This window comes from Anomalospiza imberbis, chromosome 4 (assembly GCF_031753505.1).
Source record: "Anomalospiza imberbis isolate Cuckoo-Finch-1a 21T00152 chromosome 4, ASM3175350v1, whole genome shotgun sequence".
Lineage (NCBI taxonomy): Eukaryota > Metazoa > Chordata > Aves > Passeriformes > Viduidae > Anomalospiza > Anomalospiza imberbis.
The window spans coordinates 11,474,180-11,486,283 of NC_089684.1; the positions used below are offsets into that span (position 1 = coordinate 11,474,180).

Genomic DNA, 12,104 nt, shown 5'->3' on the forward strand with positions numbered 1-12,104 from the left:
TGTGTTTCTCTCAGCTAAAATTTTCTGCATGTGAGAAAGTATTATTATCCACTTGTTGATCAGGAAAACGACAAATAATTGTCCAAAAATCAACCACAACTAGGTAGGAATAAAAGCAGTATTTTGTGTCCGGGAAACAGAAGCAACAAAGAAATGGAGAAACACATGAAAGATACAATCTTTTCCATCTTATTGAAAAAGTGTGAGAAATGCAAATATTAAAAATAAAAAGCAGAATGGAGAAATGTGAAGACAGACTACCACCCTCTTCAAAATAAAAAATAAATTCACAAATACAAAGCAAAAGCACTGTGGGATATAGCCAGAGACATTAAGAATATCAGCAGACAACCGGTGGCAAATATATTGGCTACTTCTGGGAAGCTAAAGTACCTTTATTTTTTAATACTTACATTTTGTCACTAGCTGATTAAAAATGATTAGGATAATATTTGGAAAATTCGTGAAAAATGTTATAAGACAATCAACGAAAAATAAAAGAAAGGAAAAACCTCATGTTGTACGACTTAGGTGCATGTAAAATATTAAATGACCACAAAAGATCTACAAATTTGACTTTCAGTCATTGAAAATATTTGCAAATACTGAATAGGGAGACAAACAAGGACGTGTTTTGGAAGATTCAAACATGTGGGAATGAACATGTTTTTCCAAAACATAGGCCATGCTCTAGTAAATATGATTATTTTTCTTCAGGGACCTTGCAATGAACTTTTGAGCTGAAGCATAAGCTTTTCATTCTGCATGAAATTGCTAGTTTTGGCAATATGTTGTAGATGATGAAATAAGTAATGGAAAATTAGTTTTTGTTCCATAGTTAATCCAGGGTGATCTGGATAGACAGCTCTGTGAATGTGTGATGGGTCTGGGTCTGATCACCTCTCTTTAAACAAATAGGATTTGTAAAATGTGGTAGAAAATTTGAAGAAGGACACATGATTTACAGGTGCAAAGCCTGATGAGTTTCTTCTCATTAAAATTTGAAAAATACAGTAAAATAACACTTTAAAACCAGGGCTATTGTGCTGTGTTTTAGACACTGGATTTCAAGATGAATATCAAAATAGTTGGGAAACTAAAATTTAACAAGTACCAAATTACTGCAGAGGTTGTTGGATACTGTATAGAAAGCTCAGGACAGTTGTTTCTGTGCTATCTGGTGATCCTCTAGGGAGGACAAAGAGAAGATGGGAGCAAGCAGCAGCAAGGAACAGACTTGTCTGTCAGTTCAAGGGAGCACAGAGGTTACTGACAGACAGAATTAGAAACTAAAAACAAGCATATTTCAAGTCAAACATTTACAAGGCAGTGTTTGACGGACTGCAAGATGAGGCAGGCAGGTATTCTTTCTTGAAACTCATTTTTTTAACAGACTATGAAGTGTGCTGGTTAATTTTCAGCCTGGGAGCAACCTGCTTGTTAACAACAGTAGAAGTTCTTCATAGCTTTATTGCACTTCTTCATGCTTTACTATCTTGCCCTTGTCCTGCCTGAGTAAAGGCTGTTGTTTTAACTCAAACAGTTTACAGTCTCCATTTAACTTACAGTCTATTAAAAATATTTGGTTCTCACTTCCTAAGTCAGCATTAAAACCCAAATTGCCCAAAGCAGAAGTTAGTGCAGGTCTAGGTTGGATGCAGGGCATTCTGGAGCTGCACACTAATAAATCTTGTAATTGGCTTGGTAGCTTTTATGAAGCATGAATCTCATAATTCCTGTGCTCTGAAATCTGGAGATTGCCATCACTGAAACAAAGTCATGGCTTATAAGTCACTAATAAATAACATTTGACAACTAATTAAGTCCAAATATGTTTTGCTATACTTAGATTTCCTAAGAGACTTCAATTATTTACAAAGTGCAGCTACTCTTTTCTGAATATTTTTAGCTGTATGGACAGAGTTAATTTTTGTTTCATAGGTTTTTAAGCAAAACATTCTACTATAACACAGTATCTTTCTCTGCCTCAATATTACGGAATTAGATTATGATGTGTGTATTGAGCTACAACTGCCATTCCATCCTTTACTAGACTATATCCTGTTACTTTGTCTTTTCATCAGATTGTTTGTTTATTTTAATCTATTAAAATAATAAATTATTTTAAGCTTATTAAGATAATAGTTATCTTAATCTATGAAGTAATAGAGTTTTACGTTGCTGTGAAGCTATGGAAGAAGATATTGAGTGGTGTTATGCATGTTAAAAACAGAGAAGTGTAGCCTCTTTTTAATGCACTCTTATTTGAAAAGTGATTTTACTGTGAGAGACTCAAAAAATACACTTCATGCCAAGTGCTTAAGAAAATTGTTGAGTTGAAAATAGTTTTTAACGTAGTAGTACACAAGTTGAGCAGTTGTGTTCAAAGAATATGTTCTAACTAGAAGAGTTTCTAAGGAAAATGAAAATTATTTAAAACAGCAAATCAAATTCATAGGTTTTGTTGGCTACCTCCTTTTGTCCTTTGCCTGTCCTTAAGAGCCATCTCTGGAACAATAAGAAATTAAACAGACATTTGTAAAATTATGCCTAGCTACTGCTGTGAATGCTTTGATTCTTGCTGAGTCCCAATGACTGAAAGAGTCTGCAAATTTATATCGGAAAAAATGTTTACAATTGTCTCCATTGTCTGTATTTTACAGGGATCGTGGTGAAAAAAATCATAGAAGATGCATGAATTTGCCTTGAATTTATTATGTTGCTGTTGTTATTATCTGTTCAATACATACTTTTAAGTAGTTACATACTCAGCAAACAGTTCCAGACAGTTTCCTGTGTTCATAAGCTTCAACAAGCACAGAAATATTTTTAAAGTATTGGGTTAAAAAAACAGAGATGGGGGAGAGGGGTCAAAAAAAAAAAAGAACCTAAATGAAGGTGTTTTTTTTCTAATTGCACAGGTACAGGGTTGTGGTATCCTATCCTCCTCAGAGCGAAGCAGAACTTGAACTTAAGGAAGGTGACATTGTTTTTGTACACAAGAAACGTGAGGATGGCTGGTTCAAAGGCACTCTGCAACGAAATGGAAAGACTGGCCTTTTCCCTGGCAGCTTTGTAGAGAACATTTGAGAAGATTCATTCCAAGAGCTTCAAATCATACTGTACTGTAAAATAGCACAAATATTTTGCCAGAAAAAGCACAGTCATTAAATATTTTCAAATGACTGTAATGTAAACAAAAATCTACATATTTTTACAGTGTCTATAGCACAATTACACCAGCGAACAAAGGAGATGAAGGCATCTGCTGGTTTTATCACTTTGAATTCTTAAGTGTGATGTGTGCCTTGTACTGTCTGATTTATTGTATAGAGGAATTTTTTTCCCCAAGTATGTTACATAAATGAGCAATTGTTTACAAGGCTGTAACTAATTTATTCTTGCTTTTTTTTTTAAACTTGAATTTTGTGTAATAGCTAAAATTCTTGTGACTATGATTTTAACAAATTATTAATTTATGAAAGAATAACAAGGGGGAAGCTGGATTCTCTCCTTATGAGCAAGCAGTTATATCTGATAAAGAGCCTCCCATTTATCCTCTGGACATTTTTCCCCTGCTGTGTCTGACAGTGGAGTAAGTCTCTGTTGTATGAGTTAATGTTGAGTGGTGGTGATGTGGCGTCAAATAGAATTTGCCAAATGGGGAAAAAAATGCGTATTTTCTTCTTTGGACAGAGAAAAAAAAAAAAAGTCAGTGGTGTTCTTGAGTCTAATTTTACTTCTTCACGAATCACCTAAGTAGAGTAATGTTTCCAGGAGGCAAAGATGTACGTGAACAACTGAACAAAACCATCTCAAGGTCAGGATCGTCTCAAGGTTAGGAAAGAAGAAATTTAGGAGTGCCAACAAGAAATTCCCTATATATCCTCTATTCATGTAATAACTTGGCTATTTGAACAAAGGTTAACTTTGTATATTTGGCCAGTTCTTTGGGCATTTATTGCTCAGGATCCAACAAAATTGGAAGGAATGTTAAAGCCCAACACTTAGAATGAATATAACTTGAAAGCATCTGTTTGATAAGACTGACTATAAAAATAAAATTATAAGCTGTACTTAATGTCTAAAAATGCCTAAGATGTGTAATTTGCTGTTTTCTTCTCAAAATGATCTGCATGGCCAAGAGATGTTTTAAAATGTCTGAGCAGTAGTGGTGGTAAGTGATGCACTTGTGTTAAAGGCTGTATGAAACACTGTGAAAACTTTACTAACTTCTTAACCATTGCTTCTTTGCTATGTTCTGACTTTGTCTTGCATGTGTTACTCAATTCCTGCAGTAATGTAACTGTGCATGGTTGGCATTTTCCATTCCAATTTCCTGTTGCTGGGTTATTTTGCTCTGAAAGTTTCCCAAAAGCCACTTGACCAAAACTAGTGAGCAACTCGCCTTCAACTGGAGAAGGTGTCCAGTGTTTGAATCATTAATAGAATTTGTTAATGCCCTTGCAGCTGATGGATAAAAGGATGCAGCCTGCAAGAAATATGTTGTTAGTCTTTCAGGGTTTTTTTTAGAGATTTGACACTGGTGAACACACACACTACTCAGCTGAACTTGGTTTTTTATTTTATTGTTTGATTATAGCAGTTTAATGGTGATGTTTTTTGTGAGACACTGAGCACCATCATCTCCATTTAAATCCATTTAAATCTGATGTAATTTGGCTGTTACGCAGCACTTTACAAAGGGATGCCAGTAAGGTGATTCAGTGTCACAGAGAAACAGTGATCTGTTAAGTCCTTTTAATTTTCTTAAGAGGTTATGCATTGAAAAATATCAAATGTTAATGACAGAGATTTCTTGCAATATCAGGTAGTATCATGATGGTCTTAAAAATAAAAAATATATCTATAAATATATATAGTTGGACATGACAGCATTCCCAAATTAACCATCTCTCTTAAACACTGTATCATTCAGTTTTTTGCATTTTTAAATCTTTTAAATCGTTTACTTGAATATTCATGTAATATATAAAGGTTTTGTGAAATGAATTTTAGTTAGAAAGAAGCTGATACCAGCTTTTGTCAGCATAAATTGGCACTAGTGTGTCGTGAACTTATTTTGGAAAATTTAGTGCATTTTATATTAAAGACTACTAAAGGTTATTTTTTTTCTATCTCTACTCTCCATATTTTAAACTAAGTGACTAAGGTACCTCTATTAATAGAATTTCATGATGTAAAGTCAGTTAAAATTCAGCTGTTAATCCAATAGTTCTGTTAGATGGAATATATTTTTAATTGATTTTTTTTAACATTGAGTAAACATTTGTAAAAAGGGCTTATTACATAGCAGTGCAACAATGACAAAAATGCAGTTTATCATGCCTTTTTTTGTGATCTTTTGGGGGTTATTTTTTGGTTTTGGCTTGGGATTAATTCAGTGTAGAAACAGACAAACCCTGTGCATTTGCTTTGTGTAATTTCATTAAAAATTTTTGTAAGGTATTTTATATCTATGTTTGAAGTCCAGTGAATGTTAAGTGTTTGATTTATTATGTTAAACTTCCAATCCTAATAAATATTTTCTTAGCAAACAGCTATAGCAAATAGTGTATGCAAACATTAAGCATAAATTACTTAAATTTGCCAATAAAATTCCCAGAACTTAATTTCTGAATTCCTAGGAGGGTATTTCTGCTCAAGGAGAAAAAGTCTTCAGATTCCATTCTGTAAGAAGCTTGGAATGATGACTATAATGCAAAAACTATACCGAGAACTGAGGACCTGGCTGATCTTTTCCCAACTCCTTATTTCAGCGAGTAACTTCAGAAAAGGGTAGGTAATCCATCTCAGTCGGTTCGTGATGGAACTAGTCTCATCAACAGCACAGCAGGTGCACAATGTCACTGCTTTCCCTAGAGGAAGAAGTGTCTGGTGTAATGGATATATTGGGAGAGGTTAAAGCATCTGCCTGAACTTCCACTGTGGGCACAAGTGTTGGGTGGCAAGAGACTCGTTTGCCTGAAGAAGTTTTCTGTGCACAGCGGTCAGGCAGCAGCTGGCTAATGAGGAGACCTTGATTTGCATGTGGTTACATGCCTGCTATATGCACATGGCTTCTGGGAAAGTTGGTGGAAATTAATCCTAAAAGTGTTTGCCAATGTTTGAGACTTGCTAAATGTTGCAGCTACTGCGATAAGCTCAGTGTCAGTGTCAGTAAGACTGACGAGCAGAACCTAAATTGTGCTGGCAGTGAATGGTGCAGCACTGGGTGCTCTCTGAAAGAAGGAGCATCTTGTCTAACCTTAATTAATTAAGGGAGATGAGGGGAGGGAGAAAGGCAACATGATTTGTAGAAATGCAGAATGGAGAATATAGAAAAGCAAGATTTATTTGTTTTTTCAGAATTGTAGTCTGACATCAGTGCATCCATAGGAGAAAAGTACGCAAACATCGTGGCTGTGTAGCAGAAGTAAGACTGTTTCTTTGGGTTGTTTTTTTTGTGTTTGCTTGTTTTGTACTGTAATTATTGAGTAATTCTAATAATGTGTTTAACATTTGGCTTGCCAAAGGTATATGAAATCCTATTCACCCTCACTTCATTACCCCTGCCTTAATAGCAGCAATGTCTATTATGATAGTTTTGCATAGGCTTAAAAATATGGCTTCTGAGCATTCTGGCTTTTTTCAGAGAGCTGGCAAAATATTATGTCTGGCTTGTTCTTTCTAGTAGCTTTAAGCAAATGTGTTTGAAGGTGCACATTGACCTTAATGAAACACTAGAATCCACTTGTCTAGTTAAAGAGATTTGTGTCTGGCATTACTAAAACTCCTACAGTGTAGTCACGGCTTTCTGTAGGATATGCCAATATTCTTTGGATTTCTACCATGTTTCTGCAATATGTGTATTTCTCAAATCATGCTCAAATGCTCATTCCCTGCACTTTGTTAATTATGGTAAACCTTAAACAGATTTGAAGCTTGACTTGAACAAAAGCAGTGTCATAAATCTTTTGAATAAAAACACCACCAACACTACTAATAATTATTTTTAATGGCATACTTGCAATATTTGTATATAGGAACAAAAGAGCTGAGAATGCTGATGATGGATGATGAAAACATGGACATTAGATGTGGGGAAAAATGGGAAACAGAAAAGGATTTGGAATACCTGTTTATGGGACCTCAATCTTGACTAACTTATTCGTGATTTTACCTCAGTTACTAGAGTCAAGCGCTGTGACAGGACCTAAGAGGAACTTGGATGTCTAAAGCTGAAGATGCAGCCCTCAGTCTTTATCCAGTCTCTTCAGCTTGTATTTGTTTGGTGCCTGTGTCTAGAACAACTGCTGTTCTCCTGTCAAATACATTTGAAATCCAAAACTAAGCATCTGTATTTATGAATTTAGTTGCAGGTTTGCATTAATAAACAGAGGTAGTGTCCACTTTCTACATATTTTATGCAGTAACACTAACATTAGAGGACTGAATTTCTTGGGAAATGCATACCAAGATGGAATGCATTCTTCTTCCACAGTGTCATCCCAATAGCTGTTATTTTCTGTGAGACAAACTTGTTGACAACCTTGAAGTAAGCACCTGCTCTTGAAAACTTGAGGTGTCACCTTTTTGCATCTGTTTCCTCCTTTGCCAGCTGACAATTCCTGTGCTTCTGAGGTATGTGGTGTAAAATTTGCTTTCAAAGTGAAGGCTGACTGTTTTTTGTGAGTTTGAAGATAGATTCTGATGGATAAGATCTGCCTCCCAATAGATCATCAACATCTAAACCTTTCTAGGAGAAGTCTCCTCAAACCTGCCTTCTGTGGGCGAGAGACTTAACGGATCCATTTTAACAGCTGAAGAGCACTTTGTTCACAATCACCCTGGTACAAGGAACAAAACAAAATGAATTTGCTATACCAAATCTGCAATATGTAAAAGCCATTCAAAATGTTACATAATGAGCATTTCATGTGTGCCTATCAAATCAGAGTGGTTACACTTTATATAATATTCTGAGCAGTCTCAGAAAGTATTATCTATCTGCTCCTTCTACTATTTTCTGTCAGTTGTATTATTTTGCTAAAAAGTGGCAAAATCAGTTCTTAACTGCTCTACTATTCCTACTCAGCAGAGTAAATAAAATTTAGACACAGTGACATTAGCCCCAGATTTCAATTACTCACAGTTCTAACAAGCTTGTAAAAATTCCCTTTAGCACATGTAAATGAGTAGAACTTGGCTGCACTGTGCAGCCAGCTCTAGTGCCCACATAGTTCAGGTTACATGGCCCAGAGGCCTTCTGATGTTTGCATCTAGTAGTCATTCAGATCAAAACCAATTCACAGGATGTCCAAACACTAGCTACAGTCTCATTTCAGAGTGGTTAGAACAGCCTGTACAGGAGTGTAGAGAGTGGAAGTTTGGCTGGCACATCAAGACAAAATACACTTCAATTACAAAGGCAGAAAGAAAAATGTCAGGATTTTAAAATATCTGTGCAGGTGTTTTCTTGTCTCTGCTACCTTAGATAGAACTCCATTTCACAAAGCAAATGGACTTTAATTCCTGACTCCCCCAAGCCCCCCTTCCCCATCCCCCCCTTCCCAGAAAGGAAAGCAATATAAGCCTTTAGAAATATCCAGATTCTTTGGCATTAGAACACATGGTTGGATTCTCAATTACTCCAAATCAGTGCTACTTCATTGATTTCATTAAACTTTGCTGGCATACACTGAATATGCCCCCTACTGTTAAATAGTGAAGGAAAATATCTCATCTGCCCTAAAGGAATGAATATGTTTGAAAGAAACTGAGTTGGATGATTTTCATACTTGGAAAATACAGAGCTATTCTGGCTGTATTATGCTTCTCAAAAATTTGTCCCACTGGTACAGCTGAGGCATTAGATCAAAGATGATGCCTTTTAGCAGCACTGTAAAGCATAGAAGACTTGCTCAGTTTTCAATCAAACCTATAAATTTCCAGATCCACAATTGCATACCGGGCTTTGGTTTGCTAACAGCTGCTAGTCCCAAAATCTTTTGTGGTTAGTTGCTGCTGTATTTTCTCATGCTGTATCTGCAAATGCTTGGGAGTGAAGATGAGTCAGCAGCAGAATAACTTTAAAGTAGTCATCGACTTTGTTCTCCACAACAAGGGATGTGCCCTAGGTCAAATTTCTTATTTCAGCTGGTTGAACTTCTGAATAAGCTGAAGAATGTTAGCTTTAAAAAGTCTGCAGTTCAAACATTTCTCCCCACTCCTCTGGTAGGCAGCCTTAGTGTGTCTTTTGAATACACACAGATCAGGGAAATCTCCTTATTTTCTTGCTTGTCAAAGCATTACTGTACACTGCTACCCAGCTTCTAAGTTTATAGTAAACAAGTAACTAATTGCCCCTACTGTCACTGAAATTCTTTGCATTCAATAATTTAAAATCTGTGATACACAATACAGCTTTTTTACAGGGATAAAGTTTAATAGTTTTTTAAAATAAAGTACTATTGGGCTTTGTAAAGATCAACATTTTAATGAAAAATAAGAACCATGCAAAGAGATAAACATTTTAAAAGTTAAAAAAATGGGTACTCATCCTGCCTAGGCATTCAGCATTCTTGATTACTTGCAACAAATGTGTATTTCTTAATACTGAATGGATTATTTCTGCCACAGACTGTTAAAATTCTCAGAAAGCTGGAGAATTTCTGTTGAGGATGTCTCCAATAAATAGGAAAAAGAGAGCAAGAATGAGATGGCCTTGAAATTCTGTCGGAAGAGCCAGAGACCAGTTCAGGACCAAATTTTAAGTGGTCCAGTTGTACATACCACAACCATATCGCTGTTTGGAAGTCTGCCATAGCTGCTCTCAAGAAAATGGCAGAAGGTATTTCTCATTAGTTCTTTCCCTTACCTAGAATACTCCTTTTAAAGGAAATCCACATAACTTAGTGTCAAATGCAGATAAAATTTGGCCGCAATGGCAAAACACAACAGTGCTCTTGTAATTTGTTTCTCTGATTTGGCAGCATTAGTGAACACTGAGATGATCAAAGAGAAGTTAACTACTAAAATATAAAATTCTCTAGGTGATGTTTCTCAACACCACGTGCTGTTCTCTACAGCACAGGATCAGCAGGCTTGAGCATCAGTTTCTGAGTCTGGGAAAGTTACACAGTTCTCTTTTAAAGACTGTGAATGTGCCAGTGAGGAGTGGGTGGGAGGAGAAGCAGCCCGATAATTACAGAGATCAGTGAAACATTGCCTGCTCCAACCACAGCTATTTTGGGCTTTTTATTTTACAATAGGCTATTCCATAGTAAATGATGCTAACGCTCCTCTCCCACAGTAGGTCAGGGAGGTTTGTTAGTGGATGTGACCGAGTGTTTGGGTGCTGGAAGATGAGGACCACAACAGAACTTAGCTGGTTTCATGCCTGGGGGGCTCTGGAGACCTGGCTGCATTACCAGAGCCTCCAAGTGCAGGCACAGCCGGGGCTGATGGCATAAACTGCTGTCAGAGCTGCACAACAGCTCAGATGGCAAAGCCAGGCTGTGAGAGCTGTCACGTCTCTTCAGAGGTCACACTGATGGGAAATGGTCAATCAGGAGGATGTGTCTCAGTGCTGGGGTGTGTTTGTGCTGGCAAACCTTTGTTGTGTGGACTCCATGTTGTGTGTTTCTGATAAATGAGACAATGTGGGAATTGTTCCATCTGCTCCCTTCCTACTTTTGCCAGTCAGTGTAACAGGTTTGGTTTTGACTACGAAGTATCGCAGTCTCATAGCTGACAGTAATAGAGTGTACTCCTGCAGCTATGATTTAATTAGCCCACGGCTCTGTTTCTATTGAGTAATGGCTAAATCCACCAAGAATTAGAGTTGGTCAAGTGCAGGAAGGAGGTTGAGGAAAAATTGGAAAACCTGTACTTTGGAGCTTCTTGGACTTCATCAGATACTGCCATCAGAGGCTGGAGGTACTGGTAGTTTGTGTCTGTCTGAAGATCTGTCATGTATCTGTCATGTTTTCTCTATTGCAATCCTGTCAAAAGCAACATTTTTAAGGAAATAGGTTTTTTTTCAAGGGCACATATTAGATTCTGGTCAACATCTGGTTAATGTTTATTATTAAATGCTTATTTCTGTCTGGCATTACAGAAGACACAAATAGAAAGCCCATGTTTTTGTAACTAAGAGCACTGTGGACAACTTTACAAAAGCTTATAGAGCTGGCTTATGTTGTGTTTCAGCTATATTTGGTAACACAGTAGAATTCTTTTGGAAGAGATATTAGATGCTGAAATAGTGATTCCAAATATAAACGAGGTCCCTAAGGCATGAATGTAATGTCTTCCTTATAACTTTAAATTACTTTTTTATAGCTAGAACTAGCATGTCTAGTGGCTAATTATAATGTAGCCTGATGTTATACCCAACCACCTCGTTTTCTGTCTTTTTCACATGCACCACTTAACCTCCTAAGCCTTTATTTCATAAAGCATTAAGTGCATTGGAGTATTACTAAGCAAAAAAAAACCCAAAAAACAAACAAAACAAACAAAAAAGAACAAGAGCTTTGCATAACATGAGTAGATATAATGTGATCTTAAATGTATGATGAGGCATTTTGCTGAATCCTAGTGGTTTTTTCTCTCTGGACCATCCTGGAAATATAATGGCATGGTTCTAAGAAAAGAAAAAAACAACGTTACTTACAAAGAAAAGTTACTTATGCTTTTTCTTATTCAGCAAAAATAAATGAAATTGACATTTCAAGTCTGAAACTGATTTCTTGGAAGCTGTAACACATAGGATGGAAAAATACAGCACTTTGGAGAGTTTGAGTTTTTTATATTCTAATTGGAGATACTGTTCCACTGAATTAAAAAAAAAAAAAAATTAAAAATCAAACTGGAAAAAAGAGAAGCAATTTTTACCTGATCAAACTAAATGGGAATTTCAGTACTTACCCTTTTAATCTGGTTTGGCTTTGTGAAGAACAGTGTTTAGCAAGTGTTGGGAGTGTTATTGAGATGGCCAGGCTGAAAAGGTCAATAACTGGCTAGTTCATGTGACAGGCCACTGGTGCTGTGTGCACTTTGGTGGAGGGCAGATTGCTATCCAGTGAGTGTAAAAGGTG

At 36.4% G+C, this 12,104-nt stretch overlaps 1 protein-coding gene across 2 annotated transcripts in view; it reads left to right on the plus strand.

The window, feature by feature from the left end:
• Positions 1-5,560, plus strand: part of SH3RF1 (SH3 domain containing ring finger 1) — an 83,401-nt gene extending 77,841 nt beyond the window's left edge. For both annotated transcript variants that reach the window (XM_068187098.1, XM_068187099.1), the window contains exon 12: positions 2,922-5,560. In XM_068187098.1, coding sequence (XP_068043199.1) covers positions 2,922-3,090 — 169 coding nt within the window. In that variant the 3' untranslated portion in view covers positions 3,091-5,560. The remainder of the gene's footprint in view (positions 1-2,921) is intronic.
• Positions 5,561-12,104: the final 6,544 nt, after the last annotated feature.